The sequence below is a fragment of the Panthera leo genome, chromosome B3 (genome assembly GCF_018350215.1).
Source record: "Panthera leo isolate Ple1 chromosome B3, P.leo_Ple1_pat1.1, whole genome shotgun sequence".
NCBI lineage: Eukaryota > Metazoa > Chordata > Mammalia > Carnivora > Felidae > Panthera > Panthera leo.
This window is the reverse complement of record NC_056684.1, coordinates 70,622,464-70,641,647: the sequence shown is the minus strand read 5'-3', so window position 1 is coordinate 70,641,647 and position 19,184 is coordinate 70,622,464. Positions and strand designations below refer to the sequence as shown.

The 19,184-nt window shown below is 35.7% G+C and overlaps 2 protein-coding genes across 7 annotated transcripts in view; both read left to right on the top strand.

Moving 5' to 3' along the window:
* LOC122222252 (olfactory receptor 4N2-like) overlaps positions 1 to 19,184 on the top strand; it is a 127,657-nt gene that overhangs the window by 89,139 nt on the left and 19,334 nt on the right. For 4 of the 6 annotated variants that reach the window (XM_042942543.1, XM_042942542.1, XM_042942540.1 and 1 more), the window contains 2 exons: positions 14,811 to 14,933; positions 17,615 to 17,725. The exons of 1 other annotated variant lie outside the window; for it this stretch is intronic. In XM_042942543.1, coding sequence (XP_042798477.1) covers positions 17,704 to 17,725 — 22 coding nt within the window. In that variant the 5' untranslated portion in view covers positions 14,811 to 14,933; positions 17,615 to 17,703. The remainder of the gene's footprint in view (positions 1 to 14,810; positions 14,934 to 17,614; positions 17,726 to 19,184) is intronic. One more of the 6 variants, XM_042942544.1, reaches the window with a different exon arrangement.
* Positions 6,732 to 7,695, top strand: LOC122222256 (olfactory receptor 4S2-like). Its single transcript, XM_042942551.1, has one exon. The coding sequence runs from the start codon at positions 6,757 to 6,759 to the stop codon at positions 7,693 to 7,695; it is 939 nt and encodes a 312-aa protein (XP_042798485.1). The 5' UTR covers positions 6,732 to 6,756.

Below are 19,184 nucleotides of genomic sequence, written 5' to 3'. Positions count from 1 at the left end.
CTTGTCTGAACAGCCTCTTTATTTATAACCTAGAGTCATGGGACAATAAACTGCTGCTGACAACAACAAAAGGCCTTTCTAGGCTGCAATGTGATCATCCTTTCTGCCTTAGAAAAGCACCCTAACTGAGGTGAATGCTATTTGAATTACTGTATTTTCTCTTGTTGTGGTTGTGCCATTCAAACACACAGAACTTTAGGCATGACCTGGAAGTTCATGCTGCAATTCAATAACACATTTTATACTAGAGGGCAGAGGTGTAATCCTCAATTTTTGTCAAGCCCCCTTGACCTAAGTTCTTAGAAACTCATGCATGTAATAATAGGACTGAGGCAGTATCTTTACTGTGTCACTAAATAAAACATTTTGCTTGTGTACTTGAGCTTCAGTAGTTTTTAAAATGAATTTTTAAATGAAAACACTTTAATAGTTTTATAAACTAATATACTTGGGTTAGTGGTCCAATATAGTGATACTTAGCATCACCAAGTTTCCTTTGCCCCAACTTTAGCTATGAGTAAATTGTGCAAAGCTGCAAAAATGGCCTGCTTATTTTTAACTAGCAATTTACCAAGTAGCCTTCAGTATGGTTTTACAAGGGGTCACTTAATGGGAATTATACTTGGCACTTTCCTGCCTAATAATACTCTCTAGATGCTACCTAATCACCTGGCCAGCCATTCCCTCAGGACTCTGATGATGCATAAAGATTGCTGACAGTTTCTTTCTCCTGGCAGCCAGGAAGACAGAAATAAAGTCTTACAGACCAAGATCAGAAGCCATGCCATGGCTATAAGCTCATAAAATCCTGAGAGAAAGAAGGAGAGAACAAATGAACAAACAGGACCTCTTCTCAGGCTGTAGGCATAATCGTCTTGTGAAATGCAACACACACATAAGAGAAACATCACTGTACACATTTCAATCTTGTAGCGTGAATATCTAGATATAGATCACATTTCCATCTCAGAAAGGTTTATTGATCTAAGAAGATCTCAGGTTGTCCAAATCCATGTCGTGGGACCACACTCAAGAAGACAGCCAGAGTAAGTTTCCCATCTGTAATGATAAGTTAACAACCAGGGTGAGAGGCAAGGGCAATTTTCATTGATTCAAATCATATTCAGGGATAAAGAGAAATCATTAAATTCTTCATCCACTTACAACATCTGTTCTAATAATTCTTTTAAGTGATTTAGGAAATAGTTTGCTGTAGTTTAAGATGTGTATCAATATTATTTCAGTTGGAATTTAGTTCTAGCTTTATCACTAGCAGTGCAGCCTACATAATTCAATTTCCTCTTACACTTCACTAGTTTCACTCATGGTTAGATGAGTGGAATGAAGTCAAGTAATTACTAATATTTTTTTTATCTATGTAAGTATAAGATTTTACATAAGTTATGGTTCAATGTAAGAGGATTTGAGAAGGCCTTTTAAACATATTACTCTAAAATGAATGACTATGTCAGGTATTGGGTTTTACTTACCTTTTTTATATTCACGGCATAACACCAGACACAGAGAATGTGCTCAATAAATATTTATTAAGTGAAAGGATAAATAAATATTGGTGTTGCCTGAAATATAGAAGATGATATGGATGGTACCTTAAATAACCTACATTGTGTTACATTAACACATTTGCAAGTCGTTTTGAAGACTTATTCAGATTATTATTCCTTATCTCTCAGTTCCACACATAATTAGTAAGTTTCTTTCTCAATTGTAGACAATTAGAGGGACAGGATAAATTAGGACTTTAAATTTTTCTATAGGTAAAAGTTCAAAGTATCTACAGGTAATAAAATGATGTCAAATGACCAGAGGCATGAAAACGTACATGTTTTCTGTGTACATGTCTCTATGAGGGATATTGATGTCAAGGACACTATTGCGCAAAGAGCTTGCCGTGGGATGGAACTTGGTGTTAGGAAGGAGAAACAGAATATTTAATCCCTGTTCTTTGCAAATTGTTCACAGAAGAAACTAAGACTAAATCTCTTTCTCAGAGAATTTCAGGGCACTGCAGTCTTGCTATTTATTTTATTTGAAATAATTCAAGTGGGCTTATGGAGTTAAATAAATGAGCGATCTTATTTCTTTAACAGCAGAGGTACCATTATAACTAGTGTATATTCTTTGGCATTATCTGAGAGACAAAATTTGACCTAAGAACCTGTACAGACCAGTGGAAATGCTGATGAGTCCCATACAAGCCCTGGTCCACAGTGTTCAGACATTGGATACTGATGCTTCTGAATTTTTTTCACTGAAATGATTATGAGTTAGTTTTACAGGTAACTTATTGTTTTAGTGTCCATTAATTAATTTGATCCTTACCATGTGTGGCATTATTCTTTCACAGGAGAGGACTCTGAAGTTAATAGAAGTAAGGAAAATGGTGTTAAGATCACATAGCCTGTAAGAGGCAGAGCTGTTGAATCAGGCTCTGTTGTTCTATCTTTAAATCCTGTTCTCTTTCTCCCAGTAAAGATAGTAGAAGGATCTTGGTCTTAGAGTTGAATTACCTTAATCAGCTTCTGAGGTGATCCCGGATAAAGTTGAGATTGTCACTACTCAAGAAGAATACTGTAGCTGCCCAAACATCTTTGGTATCCTTGCTTGAATTCTTAAAGTGATTAAAAAATATGCACTATTTTCTGCTACTACTCTAAGTCAAAGAATATATTTGAGAAAGTGGGTGTCATCAGTAGGTAAGTTTTGTAAAAATGGAAAGCATGGAAATACATATAAATGGGAATTAGGAGATGAATGTAGTAAGGAATTTAGCATCTTACAATGACTCCTATCCAGGCTTTTCTCCTTCCTTCCAGTCAGCATATTCTCTGGTCACAAAGATGGGGATGATGATTATGTGTTCACTTATAGTGTGCCATGTACATAAGTGCTTTACATAAGATGCACACCTAATCCTTACAGCAATTATGTGCTGGTGTGCTATTTCCTTTAAAAAATTTTTTTAATGTTTATTTATTTTTGAAGGAAAGAGAGACAGAGCGTGAGTGGGGGAGGGGCAGAGAGAGAGGGAGACACAGAATCTGAAGCAGGCTCCCGGCCTCAAGCTGTCAGCACAGAGCCTGTTGCGGGGCTCTAATTCACAAACTGTGAGATCATAACCTGAGCAGAAGTCAGAAGCTTAACCAACTGAGCCACCCAGGCGCCCCAGTGCTGTGTGGTATTTTTATCTACATTTAACCCTTGAGAAAACTGAGGAAAGGGAAGTTAAGTAACTTTCCTAAAGTCCTAATGTGAACAAATAGGGGAGCTTGAATTTGAACCTAGGAAAGTTGGGTTTCAGGCTTCTTTGTAACAGCTACTCTTCAGCACCTATTCCTGCTGCCCTCCTGCTGCTAGAGTGATCTTTCTTCATGATCTGCCAAATCATTCACAATAAATTCCAACTCCTCAACTTAACATACAAGACTATGATCTGAGCTCCTCTTCCTTTTTAGCCTCACTTCCTGACACTTGCTTTCATGTATTCTGTGTTGAATCATGTCAAACCTGTTGGCATTCCCCAGTGGGGATGCTATGATGATTTACACTGTCTTCATGTATTCCAGTCCATTAGGCCTGGAATGTCCTTCCTGCCCTGCCCTGTCTTTTCTGCCCTCACCCTGCAGTCTTCTTCATCATCAGGTTAACTCTAATTCACCTTCCAACATTCCATTCAGTGAAGACCTTCTCTGGAGACATGTCTCCGACTCTCCTCTAGACCTGGGATTGCTGGTTTACATGCGGGCCTCCTCTGGCAACACATGTCAATGAAATAACATCAAGATTATCAGTACCACATCGCTTATGACATCCTCAGTGTAAGTTTAAGCAAAGTTGGGCACAAACTCTGAATGTTGTGATGATCTTGCCAGTTGTAAATGTAGTGTTTGCCTCAAAGTACTGGATACAGCTTTACAAAATTTCACAATTAGGGGTGCCTGGCTGGCTCAGTCATTGAGAGTCTGAGTCTTGACTTCAGCTCAGGTCATGATCTCATGGTTTTCTCATGGTTCGTGAGTTCAAGCCCTGCATTGGGATTCTCTGCCTCCCTCTCTTTCTGCCCCTCCCCCACTCTCTCTCTCAAAATAAATAAATAAACTTAAAATAAAACAAAAAAAACAAAAAAACCCTTCACAATTAGCAGAAAAGGAGTCTTTTGGCTATTACAGAAATTTTAAGACTTTTAAATGAGAAAGAAGGCATGCTGACTTTATGCCCACAGTCCCACAGCTCCAGGAGTATGCATCATATGAGAACTTTAAGAGACAAAACAGATGAGCATAAGGAAAGAGAAACAAAAATAATATAAAAACAGGGAGGGGGACAAAAACATAAGAGACTCTTAAATATGGAGAACAAACAGAGGGTTACTGGAGGGGTTGTGGGAGGGGGGATGGGGTAAATGGGTAAGGGGCACTAAGGAATCTACTCCTGAAATCATTGTTGCACTATATGCTAACTAACTTGGATGTAAATTAAAAAAAATAAAATTAATAAAAAAATAAAATAAACTTTAAAGTCCTTTTGCCTAGGTTCCAATACCAACTCTGTCAATTACCTAGCTCTGTGACCTTGGGCAGGTTATGCACTTTCTCTGTGCTTCAGTTTCCTCATCTCTGAAGTGGGGATAATGATGATAGCCTACACTGTAAGAATGTTATGAGGATTAAATGAATTATTACCACTTAGACAATAGTAAGTACAATAGAAATTTTCTATTATTACCTAAATGATTTTCAACCCTTATGATTCTGCCATTTGGTTATGACTGAGAACAATTTGGCTTTGCTGTTGTAGTGTCAGAATATTCAAAGATGTTGAGGACTTGGAGTGTATCCTCTAATCAAAGGACTTTACACCATAAGAGCACAGTTGATTTTTAAAAAGAGGAATTCCTTTTCATGAGAAGTTTATCTTCTTTCTTTCTTTTTCTATTTCTAGTTCTTTCTTTCATCTATCATCTATCTATCTATCATCTATCATTATCATCTTTTCACTTATTGTTCTACCTATTATTTATTTAGGGGGATGAGTGTTGTGTGGGTTTTGGAATCGGAATGTCTCAATTCAAATACCAGCCTCTTCACTGACTGTGTTTTACTAGATAATTTACCTAATCTCTTCAAAATTTTGTGCTCCTTAAAATGGAGATAGAAATTAAAATGTTGCTGTGAGGATAGATGGGGTAACATATGCTAATAGTTTAGCATATAATCCTGCACATAGTAAAGTGCTTAGTAAATATTTACTACCAGTATCACCACTATTAATAATATGTCTACCATGGAGATGGACAGATATTATTGTTTATTATCTCAGGAATAAAATTATGGATAAATTTTAATATTTTCTATATAATTTTTATATAATGAATAGATCAAATGAAAACTTATACTTACTAAAAAGATCCCACACTTCACAGACTCAAATGACAAAGTAAATCATCTCATAAATACAAAAAAAGTTACACAAATGATCTCATTTTATTTCTGTAACAGTTCTGTGAAGTAAAATAATTTTTGTTACCCATCTTTTATAAATGAGAAGACTGAGATTGAGAAAATAGATTTACTTAAAGTAATCCATTTGGTGGGGGTGTTCAAACTTAAATCACTCAGCTTTCACTATCCAGGCAGAGAAAAGGTGTTCCTAGCAAAGATGAAAGATAGCTAGTAATTTGCAATGCTTCAGAAAAGCCATTTTTTATTCTGAGGAACTTCTTTAGATCCTGTCTTATGATTTAACTCTTTCAAGAATTTTTCCTTGATAATTTTTACTCAATATTTTTATCTGTATTCCCTGAGCATCCCTGTGTATAGTTTGTAAAATGGTGTTAGACTTATTCTTTAACTACCATTTATAGCTTTTCTGTATGGAAATTTAACTACTGATTTTTACCTCTGATTACAAGGACAGAAGGCTATTTCAAGGCAAAGGGATTGAGAATGATAGGGGCCTCAGTATGTTTTAGCTTTTCAACTCTTTAGAGCAACATAGAGAAAAGCATTTCTCTGTATAGGTTGACCACTCTTCAGGTATTCCTTACTGACAAGCAAAATGAAATTTTCACATGCATACTAAGTCTTAGGACTCAAACTCCCAGGATGTTATTTATAAGCATGGGTTTTTGGTAAGCAGGAGACCTCTGTTTCTTCTGTTGTTCATCACTAAAAATGACTTAATCTTTAATTGTATTGAAACTCCCAACCTAATTTAGAAACTAAAAACAGTCTTTATCATTTGATTGAGTAGAATGTTATTCTTCTAAAGTTGATCTCTGTACATTATGTTAAAAAAGATCCATCTAAGAAATTTGGTATCAAATCTCGGATTCTGACTTCTTATACTTGCCTTAAGCCTCAAAAATTTATTTAATAATTGATTTAAAATTTTCCATCTGAAAGAGAATTTCTGGCAATACAAGAGAGAGAGACAGAGAGAGGGAGGATTAGGGATCAACATTAAATCCAATAAAAAAAATCGTCATATTCTCTAGATTATTATTTGAGAGAAAAGAACTATAGGTCTGAGTGTAACAGAAATCAAATGTGAGTCAATAATGTGGTAAGAAAATTGACTATGCCTAAGAAATATGAAGTTTCCTCTCCTATATTTAGCATCACTTAAATATTTTAATAAGACTTCTCCTTTAGGCTGTACCATGCTTACAGTGGTTTATATTTATTTATTTTTGCAGAGAACCAGAGCCACCAAGCCAGTACCATCTGGGTCCCCATGGAAGTGGCTAATAATGTCACTGAATTTATATTCCTAGGACTTTCCCAAGATCCTGGAATGCAACTGATGTTCTTTGCCTTATTTCTCCTCTTCTACATCGTGATCATGGTGGGAAATCTGCTCATTTTGCTTACGGTCTTTTCTGATCCCCAGCTCCAAACGCCCATGTACTTCTTCCTCAGTAACCTGTCCTTTGTGGACATTGCCTATTCCTCAGCCACAGCACCCAAGATGATTGCAGACTTTATTTCTGAGAAAAAGACCATTTCCTACTGGGGCTGTGTAACTCAGATGTTTACCTTCCACTTTTTTGGGTGTGCGGAGATTTTTGTTTTGACTGTTATGGCTTTCGACCGTTATGCTGCCATCTGCCAACCTCTCCGTTATACTACCATCATGAGTGCCAATGTTTGTATTGTTCTGGCATCATTGTCCTGGTTAGGAGCCCTGGGTCATTCCTTTGTTCAGACCCTTCTGACCTTTCAGCTGCCTTTCTGCAATGATCAGGTCATTGACCACTACTTTTGTGATGTCCACCCAGTCCTAAAGCTTGCCTGTGCTGATACAACCCTCGTAAATATGTTGGTGGTTGCCAACAGTGGCCTCATCTCTCTGGGGTGTTTCCTCATTCTTCTGGCCTCCTACACGGTCATTCTGTTTAGTCTTCGTAAGCGGTCTTCAGAGAGCCGGCGCAAGGCTCTCTCTACCTGTGGGTCTCATTTCACTGTAGTAACTTTCTTCTTTGTCCCTTGTATATTTATTTATCTTCGTCCCTCCACTACTTTCCCACTGGATAAGGCTGTGTCTGTGTTTTATACTACCATTACCCCAATGCTAAACCCACTCATCTATACTCTGAGGAATGAGGATGTAAAGAATGCCATGAAACGGATATGGAGTCGCAAGGTCTCCTTGAAGGAAAAGGAGAAGGGATAGCTTGTCAGAATTGCAAAATCAGAGAATAAGCTAATACCTTCAATTATCTGTAACTTATTAATGATTTTTAAGGAATAGTCCCTAAAATTCAATTATCTTGTACTTTTCATTTAACCAGGAATAATTTGAGACTCTTTTTTCTATGTTTAGGTGGGCTAAACTTAAGCCTTTCTATACCGTCTAGGTTTCTATACTGTCAAGGTTTATCCTCTCTTACTTTTAGAGTAGGAGAGTAAACACTCTGAGCCAGTATCTCTTTAACTGCTTTATGTCCCTTCAATTCAAATTAAGCTTTCTTAAACTATAATTCAACAATGTAGAATGATGTTACAAGAGAAAGATCTCTGAGGAATCTGACCATTTCTCTTAAAAACAGAAGTCTAACTTCCCAGAAACTGCCTCCTTGTCTCCCAATCTCCCTCCCTTCCCTCTCTTCCTCCCTCCTCCTTTCTTTCCTTCCTTCTTTTTTTTTCCTTCTTTTTTCCTTTCCTAGTCTTTCCCCACAAATATCATATAATCTAGTAGGGGAAATGGATTCATAAAGAAATAATGATAGTACATACATAGAATGCAGTGAAAATGCATACATAGAAATATACGCTGCATACAATTAAGAGGTTAGTGTACATTCATAAACTACCCAAAGGATTGTTTCTTTAGAGGGGGAAAAGGGGTACATTTTACATATTTTGTGTGGAGCAATTTTTTAAAGATCCTGTTGGAAAATTTGAATACTCTCTATAATCCTAGTAGTATATTATTTGTACTAAAAGTTATCCTACTTTTATTTTTGCAATACATAGAACAGACTAATTAAAGCAACTAAAATGAATTGACATTTGAACTATTGCAATGACTAAGTCAAGGAGATATATTATACATTTTTGGTTAAATTTATTTTCAATTTTTGAAAGGGACAGAATAGATTCTTTTCTGTTGTGTTCTTAGTAAGGTCAGAGGATAGCTGGATGGTCTCAGTACTTCAGAAAAGCAATTTTATTCTGAGGAACTTCTTAGATCTTGTTTCTATATCTCTATATCTTTCAAGAATTCTGCCCTGACTATTTTCATCCAACATCTGTTTTCTGTGTGCCTTAAGCACACCTCCATATGGTTTATAAAATGGTATCAGACATTTTTCCCAGTTTTTGTTCCCTTACTGGATTTTACCTCATTTCTGTAATTTATTAATGATATAAATAACATATCTTACCTTTTTTCTACTCCCTATGTATGGCACAGAGCTGGATGCACAATACCTATTTGTGACAGAGTCTACCTGTTGTTATCCCAGTATCCACTGTTCCTTTTTTCCCTTAGTAACAGAGACGACATTATTTATGGTGACCCCGTTAAAATATTAAAATACCACCACTAACCTTTTGTTGCATTTCCCTATAGTTATTTTTCATATTACCTTTCCTCTGTGAAAAAGGATCATTCTATCCTTTTAAAAAATAACAAATATACTGAACTTATATTTAAAATTGTGGGCTACATGAGTTTTCCTTTTTCCTCCGAAGATCTAAATAAAATAGCAATAACAACAAACGAGAAAAAAGTTTAGACTCACAAATAGGACAGAAGTTAGATGCAGACAAAAGATTTCAACATATGTTTGGAAAAGACAAGACAAAGGCGGGGTAACTGATATGGCAGAGGAGAGAAGGCTAACATGAAAGTAGCAACTGAGAGGAATATTGAGGAGAAATAGACAGATTTATCTCCCAGAATCCCTGACATGTTTGAGATGCCAGGGCACCAGGCAAGGATGATAGTGGGGTTCAGGGCTAGTTATAGGGCAATTAAAAGAAAGGAATGGTTCAGTCTACCACCTTTTCTTTTCACCCCTCACTCGCAGATGCTCACACAGGCATACACTTCACAAACAGAATACTGACATCTTTGCATTAAGAAATTAAACTATGTTAGAGAAAAGTCTTTCACATTTTTCCTTTGGAGATCACAAATGGAATGGCTGCCTCTCTGCTAGAACCTTGATCAGAAGCCCAGCAGTCAGTAAGCTCTGCTCTGTTGATCTCTGCCTTTGGTCAAAGTTTTGGTGCCTAAGTCTTTAATATACATAAGGTAGTTGAAGTAAAACGTGAGCTGTTAGGAAGGCAAAAGGGAATTTTGGAATTAGAGATAACACAAATTCATTGTAAAAACCATTGATATCTTTTTGTTTTAATGTTTATTTGTTTGTTTTGAGAGAGAGAGAGAGAGAGAGAGAGAGAGAGAATGAGCAGGAGGGGGCAGAGGCAGGGAGAGAGAGAGAGAATCCCAAGCAGGTTCTGCACTGTCAGCAGAGAGCCCAACTTGGGACATGATCTCACAAACTGTGAGATCATGACCTGACCTGGATGCTTAACCAACTGAGCCATCCAGTCACCTCCAAACAACTGAATATGAAAATTCAAGTCAAGAGGTAAAACACTTAACTCATATTTGTCCCAGGAGAACAGAGAAGACAGAGGGGAAGAATTTAAAAGAAACAATGAAAAGAAAACTCAGAGCAGGAGGGTTTAAGTCTCCAGATACAAAAGATGTACTGAGTGCCTACCCTAGTGATGAGAAAACAGTAACTAAGGCACATTATTATGAAATTGTATTACCCTAGAGATTGATAAGATTATAAAATTATTGAGAGAGGAAAAATACAGGCCACAAAAAAAGTATGCAAAATCCAAAAGGCACTAGAGTATTCAATAACAACACTGGTCCCTTCAATACAGTGGAAAAGTGACTGAAACTGATTCTCAGGCAAGAATTCTATATAGAACAAAACCATCAATCAGGTGTGAAAGTAGAATAAAACATTTTCAGTCATGCAAAGATTTATAAAATTTACTCTATAAGTACACTTTCTTTGAAAGTATGGGAGGATGTGTCCCAGGAAAAACAACTAAGAGGAGATAGGCTCAAGAAATCAATGCAGCGGTGGCCAAAAGCACTTTTAAGATGAGAGCTGTGAAGCAGGCATAGGGGGCAGTAGAAATGGATGAAAGCAGAAGGATAGAAGCCCCAGGAAGGGAGGCTTTGGAAAACAGAGAGAGAATGGGAATTTATATTATTTAAGATGATGATGGAGCATCTTAATTATAAAGGTATAGGCAATAGGATGGAGCAAGTTGATGGGTTTAAGGGCACATTTATAGAAAACTGTATCATTTAGGACTCTTATCAGAGAGCTGATGACACACTCAAGATAGGATAATTCACAAAGAGAAATTCACAGAGGGACTGTCTATAAAATTGTAGATATGGAGGAGTCACACGGGACAGCATATAACCAAGGGTAAGGAGCAGGAGAGCTGTTAATACCTTTGTGCCTGAAGGGAATGGCAGACAGTAGATATAGAAACCTGAAAGGAGAGAGATTTTCTTTCTCCTGATTTTTTAAAAATTAAGACTAAATTTTCCTAGAGCAGTTTTTGGGTTCACAGAAAAATTAAAGGTACTAGGATTTCTCATATACTTCCTGCCCCAACACATGCATAACTCCCCTCATTATCGGTGTTCCCCAACAGAGTGATCTATTTGTTACAGCATATCATAATCACCCAAAGTCTAGTTTACATTATGATTTATGCTTACTGTTGCATATTTTGTGGGCTTGGAAAAATGTATAATGATATGTATCCATCATTATATTATTATACAGAGTAGTTTCACTGCCCTAAAAATCCTCTGTGCTCTGCCTTTTCATCTTTCCCTTTCCCAATCCCCAAACCCCAAGCCCTGGCAACCACTGATCTTTTTACTGACTCCATAGTTTTACCTTTTCCAGAATGTCATATAGTTGGAATGAAACAGTAGGTAGCCTTTCAGATTGGCTTCTTTCATTTAGTAATATGTATTTAATTTTCCTCCATGTTTCCCTCTCTTTAAAATTGAAATCTGATTGACACACAATGTCACATTAGTTTTACATGTGCACCATAGTGATTCAATAAGTCTATACATTATGCTATGCTCTTCACTGGCATAGCTATCATCTGTCATTTTACACTATTACAATACCATTAACCATATTCCATATGCTGTATCTTTTATCCCTGTGATTTGTATATTCCATAACTGGAAACCTGCATCTCCCAATCCCTTTAACTTATTTTGCCAATCCCCAAAACTTCCTTCCTTCTGGAAACCAATTAGTTTGTTCCCTGTATTTGTGGGTCTGTTTCTGTTTGTTTGTTTGTTTATTTATTTATTTATTTATTTAGTTAGTTTTTTAGATTCCACATGTAAGTAAAATCATATGGCATTTGTCTTTCCCTGTCTTATTTCACTTAGCATAATACCCTCTAAATCCATACATGTTGTTACAAATGGCAAGATCTCATTCTTTTTTTATGGCTGAATAGTATTCTATTGTAGCTATATACTACATCCTTTTTTTTAAATCCATTCATCTATCTGTGGGCACTTGGGTTGCTTCCATATCTTAGCTATTGTATATAATACTGCAATAAATATACAGGTGCATATATCCTTTTGATATCCAGTATCAGATATCAGTATCAGAATTACTGGACCATATGGTATTTCTGTTTTTAATTTTTTGTTACATCCATGTTGTTTTCTGTAGTGGTTGCACCAATTTACATTCCCACCAACAATGCATAAAATTTCCTTTTTCTCCATATCTTTACCAATACTTGCTATTTCTTGTCTTTTTGATTTTAGCCACTCTGACAGGTATAAGGTGATATCTCATTGTGGCTTTGATTTTCATTTCCCTGATGATTAGTGATGTTGAGCATCTCTTCATGTGTCTGTTGGCCAATTGTTACCTTTGGAAAAGTGTCTATTCAGATCCTCTTCCCATTTTTAAATTGGGTTATTTGTTATTATTTTTGATGTTGAGTTGTATTAAGTTCTTTCTTAATATGTTTTGGATATTAACTCCTTATTGGATATATCATTTGTAAATATTGCCTTCCATTCAGTAGGCTGCCTTTATGCTTTATTGGCTGTTTCCTTTGCTGTGTAGAAACTTTTTATTTTGATGTAGTCCTAACAGTTTATTTTTGCTCTTGTTTCTCTTGCCTGAGGAGACATATCTTGAAAAATATTGCTGTGGCTGATGTCAAAGAAATTACTGCCTATGTTCTTTTCAGGAGTTTTATGATTTGGAGTGTCACATTTAAGTTTTTACCCATACTGAATTTATTTTTATGTATGGTATAAGAAAGTGGTCCAGTTTCGTTCTTATGCATGTACCTGTCCAGTCTTCCCAGCACCATTTGTTGAAGAGACAGTCTTTTCCTCATTGTACACTCTTGCCTCCTTTGTCATGGATTAATTGTATAAATGTGAGTTTATTTCTGGGCTCTCTATCTTCTTCCATTGATCTATGTGTCTACTTTTGTTCCAGTTCCATACTGTTTTCAATTATTGTCACTTTATAGTACATAGTTAAATATGGCATTGTGATACTTGTAGCTTTGTTTTCCTTTATCAAGATTTATTTAGCTATTCATGGTCTTTTTTGCTTCCATACACATTTTAGGATTATTTTTGCTAGTTCTGTGAAAAAATCCTGTTGGTATTTTGATAGGGATTGCATTGAATCTGTAGATTTCTTTGGATAGTAAGGCCATTTTAACATCAGTTCTTCCAATCCATGAGTGTAGAATATCTTTCCATTTGTTTGTGTTGTCTTCAATTTCTTTGACCAGTGTTTTATAATTTTCAGAGTATAGTTGTTTAACAGCTTTGGTTAAGTTTATTTCTAGATATTTTATTCTTTTTGGCATGGTTGTAAGTGGGATAATTTTTAAACTTCTCTTTCTGGTATTTGTTATTAGTGTACATAAATGAAACCACTTTCTTCATATTAACTTTGTATCCTGCAACTTTACTAAAGGTAACTCAGTCATCCTTACTTTACAAACAGAGAGTTTAATATAAAGATAATTTTAGGAGGAAAAATATCTGAAAGATAAGAGATGGAGATCAAGCTGATAGAATAAAATTGAGATAGAACCTAAAATTCTTTTTCTTTCTTTCTCTTTCTTTCTTTTTCTTTTCTTTTCTTTTCTTTTCTTTTCTTTTCTTTTCTTTCTTTTTCTTTCTTTCTTTCTTTCTTTCTTTCTTTCTTTCTTTCTTTCTCTTTCTATCATAATCATCATCTATCTATCATCTATCTATATATCTGTCCATCCATCCATCTATCTATCATCTACCTTACCTACCTAAAGTTTTCAGAGAACATTTCTAGGTGAGAGGTATAGGCAAGTGTTTGTGTATTCATAGGTGTACAATAATTTATAGGTTGATTTAGGGAAATAGGGACAGTTCCTCTCTTGCTCATCATTATAAGCCTGGTGCCTACTACCATGTCTGACATATAGTAGCTAAGCACATGAAGAAGACATTGAATAAAAGTTAGAGATTTTAAGGAGTTATTACTTAAGATCTTTATTGCAAACATCACCAAACTGTTCAAGTAATTCAGGCAGTATTAGATTTTGATAGATCTCCATTTTCCTAAGGATCCAACATCTCTAAGTGAATTGGAACTACACATCATAGTTTAGAGAGCATATCCCACATCATAACATTTTGTAGTTATAACTTAGGGGAGTGAGCCGTTTTCCTTACTTGTTCTGGAAAATTCAGATATTGTGATTCTATGTTCCTTGGATGAAGAACACATCAACTTTTAAATTATTCCCTCAGTGTTTTGATTCCTAACTGGCTGGCCCTGGCCTCCAGAGAATTGATTTTCTTAGTCAAAATCCATGATGCTAGTTAGCTCATTGTTACATCAGGGAAGGAACTGATATATACCAAAATACAGAAACAAAGCTTTCTGTTGTGGATGGGGGAAGAGGCACCTCTACCCCCTCTATAGTCCTTGACTACATCAGGACTGTCACTAGCAACTGGTAGGTGGAATAATGGTGTTAGAATATTTACATAAACCACTCTATTTTTTGAAACTATGAGGTAGATATAATAATAAGAATGATTATGTAAAATACTCAAAGAATAGTGGTAAGCAGAAGCTTCTAGTAAGGAAAGGTGTTAGGGAAACATGGTGATCATATAGAGCCGACCTTAACCATGGTGGACAAACTATTTCTTCTTTTGTTTCATGTCCACAGGTATTTTTAAACCCAACTCTGAACTGGACGTTTAGAAGATGACTTCGTCATCTCATACTTGCAGGATGAGACATTCTTAAACAGTCTCAATCAGAGAAAGTTTTTCTGTCTTGTGGGTCTTCAGTAAGTACCAAACCATTAAAAGAACCTTCCAAAATTTTGAATCCTGTCACTCCTGAAATGAAGTTAGGAAAAACCTCACTTATGATAGTTCTTCAGGATGATTTCTGTGAATATGGGGGAGATAGGGCCTGATATGTTTCATTTTGAAGGGACTGGAGTTGGTAGTCATGACAACTCTGTAAGTGAAAATAGAAAAAAACCCTTAAAAGCAGACTTTCATTTGAAATTAATATGGGTAGAATAGGTATCTTAAAAAAGAGGATTCCAGGAAATAAAATCAAGAATCATGAATCAGAGTCAGAAAACACCAAATGGATTAATAAAACATTTAGATTTAGAAGTATTTGACATTTTTTCCTATAAAGTCATCAACTAGTTTATTCACTTATAAATTCATTCATTCATTCATTCATTCATTCATTCATTCAATAAACACATCTTAGTGACTGTAGTGGGGCAGAAGCTATCTTAGGCACTAGCCAGATATATAAATGAGACATGCTTCATGTCCTCAAGGGGCTTAGAGTTTCAGTTGCATTTTGGCCAAAATATAAACTGATGTGAATAGATGTGAATAGAGCATTACTATGCAAGCCCAAATTTCTCTGGTGTTTGTTAGAAATCATTCATACAGATTTCAGTCATTATAGAAAAGGGCCTCTGAGACTAGTCAGAGGACTGAATAATAGTGATTTATCAACAGTCACATAGGATTAGAGTCTAGGGAAAACAGGAGAAGATAGTAGTGTTTAGAAGTCAGATGTTCTTGACCTCTTCTCTAAGCTATTTCTCAAATTTAGTCTTCTGGATCCAAGGAGAGTAGTTGGGGATAGAGAAATACAAATAGACATTAAAGGGCAATATTTTAGAAATTATGTATAAGAAGAATAGTTTTTCTATTGAGCTTGATTCTTTGCAAAGGGAATATAAACATCATCATTATCATAATAATGACATTAATAATAGTAATTTAAGTAAGTATGAACTATATTTTTCTGAACTTTACATGCATTAGCTCATTAATCCCTACAATAAAAACTATGAAGTTGGTACTATTACTATCTCCATTGCACTTATGGACACATTAAGGAAGAGGAGTGAGTTGTTCAAGATCACATAGTTAGTAACTGGTCAGCTGCAATTAGAACCAAGGCACTTACACTGCATATCTATTTTAAGAGAAATGCACAAGCAGCAAATGATCCTCTCATACTGAAATAAGCCCTTCTCAGATCCTAATGCTTTCTTCTTGCCTAGTTTATTGTGGGCAACAAAATATCTAGGAAATCTAGATAATTACTACATTGTAGTATTCTCTGCTGTTGGTTTATTTGTGAGACTCAAGATGCCTGGTCTCCACATACCCCTGTATGTGGTGCAGATGCTTTTACCTCCTCCCTATCTTACATAATAAGATAGGTAAGCTCGATGTCTTAGGAATAGGGAAAATGAATTTAAGTTATGTATTTTATGTGCTGTGTATATCTACAATGGTGATTAAATCACTATCCCTCCACGTCGTCACCCATATTGTTCTTAATTTTATCTTCATAGAATAGAGAATTATACAGTAGGTTATTCATTAAAATTCTAGTTGAAATCCCTCATGTTGCTAGGAAGAAGCTGCTGTAGAGGGAAGTTGAATGACCTTTTTAAGGTCACACAGATTTTGGTGGCTAAGCTGTCATGGGAATCCAAGTTTCTTAATTCTTGTTCAGAGCTCTTTATAGATGCCCTTTAAATTGGAGTATGCATCATATAAATATCCTACACTGTGTAAAATTCACCTCTTTATAAATATTTTGGAGAAATTAAAGGAATATGTAATACATATGTCTGTATGTGTAATATATGAGTTATAAAGACAAAACAAAAGATTTCAAATAATGACTTTGTTTTTGATTCCTTATCCTACTATTCTAAAAATATCTTTTTTTCTTAATGATTTGCTTTAACATGGATCTTACTGAGGTAGAGTACTCTTTAAAATTCAAGTCCACATGTCTCTATTTTCTAAAAATTTAGTACCTTCCTGCCATGCTTGCCTATAGCCTCCCTTTCTCACTTGACCTTAGTCCCCATTTTTCAAGGTCCCCTAGCTTAGTAAGGCTAAAGCTCTCCTACATAGTCTTCACCATTGTCCCATGATCAGTGGGTTTGGAAGGCTAAAGTACTTTTCTTCTCTGGGGAAGAATTTTCAATAAATCATCACTTGAACCTATTTATGAACATTTTTATTTATTTTATAAAACTATTTTACTTTTTCATTTAAATGAATACTCACTGGTAGCAACGTGACCCATAAAGATGGGCTGTTTTCATCGTCAGAAGAAATGCCTGACTAATAACTTCCTCTTTCTTTTACAGCCTTTTTTCCCCTTCATCAATACAACATTTCCTTTTCTTCCATTTTCCCAGCCTCTCAGTTTCAGCTTACTCCTTCTACATGATGTTATTGAAGCAGAGTCTGAAAGCAGTTCTTATGGTTGTGAGTTTTTGGTTTTTGGGAGGAGCTAGGATGAGTGACTTTTACTCTGGAAGACACTGGCTTCTTCATTCACATCTTCATCTAAGGAAAGAGAATTGACAGTGGTCATAGATGATAGCTAATGTTTTAAAAATGCCTCTTGTATGAAGGTAACTGCATATCTCTTGAGTCGTTTCATCTTTTACTATTTCAGGATCTATGTGATAGCATCCCTAATTCCTCAAGATATCTATTGGCAAGATATCTATTCTTCATGTGATTACTGAGAGCTTGGCTAGATACATGGATGCCCACTGCATTGTTGGTAAGAAGTTCTGCACAGATTCTTAATTTTCCCCAAAGCATTTTTTCCCTTGAGGAGAGTTCACAGTTCATTCACCTGTAGGGAGAGCATCTGTACTTCTAGGTATCTCCCATAGTCATCCTCTAGATACTATATCCCTACAGATTAAGCACAGAATGGGAATTCGCTAGATGTTGTTAAAAGAGGAGCAGGCTTTTTTAGAATCCACATATAAGTAAGCTCATGCAGTATTTCTTTGTCTGGCTTATTTCACTTAGCATAACATCCTCCAAGTTCATTCATGTTGTTGTAAATGTTAGATCTCTTTTTTTTTAAAGACAGAATTATATATATTATTATATCGTAATTTCTTTAGCCATGTGAGAGGAGAATGGTTGTTACCAGGGACAGAGAGGTGGGGGAAAATAGAGAGATGTTGCTCAAAAACAAATTTGCAGTTATGCAGAATGAATGAATAAGTCTAGAGATCTCATGTACAGAATGATGACTATCATTAATAATTCTGTACTGAATACTGAAAATTTGCTGAGAGAGTAATTTTTAGGTGTTCTTGTCACTGAAAAAAAAAGGTAACTGTGTGAAGAGATTATATTAATTAACTTGATAATAGGACTCATTTCACTATGAATATGTACATCAGATTGCCATGTTGTACACCTTAAATATATGCAATTTTTATTAAAAGAGAACAAAAAGAAGAGAGGGCTTGTATCAAGAAACTTAGGAGGCATAGGTGTAGGCAGGATGAATTAAAATCCACTTGACCAAGCAACATAGCTGCTCTAAGAGTAAGCAGTGGCTTGGAATAGTTATTTCCTAAATGGCAGCCTAGGAAGGAAATGCCCTACCTCAGTTTCCATAGGTGGCTTAGCTCCCTGCAGAATTTCCACAGACATGATTCCTTGCTCCCGGCTCTATTGGCACAATCCCAAGCTTTCCTTAGGGGGTGGACAGAGCATCCCTAAATAGTTATGGCAGATTCACTCAAATTTTATTAAAAACCTCAATGTGCTGGATGAACCTCATTTCTGACACAGAAGATTTAAAGATGCATTTTTTAGTAGTTTGCCATTATGGTGCTCAAATTCTGACTGACTTTGGTAGTGGGACAATGACAATATACAATTCAACATTAAATCCTGCCAATTGGATCTCCTAAGTATTTTCTAAAGAAAACACTTCGTTTCTCTTAATAGCTGTTGCTGTATCTGTAGTTTAACCCACACCTAATCCTACTTCAATTTATTTGCAAAGAGGCAAGGGTGATATTTCTAAATCACAAATCTTGTTAAGTTATTCTTTAGATTTTATTCTAAAATATATTGGAAGCTATTAAAATATAATTTTCTTCCTAAAAGACACAATACTTGGTCCTTTGGCTATCTCTATTCTGTTTTTGTGCTTCAGCAAGTTGCAGATCTTCTATAGCTCCTAGAAACCCTTCCCAATCACAAGGACT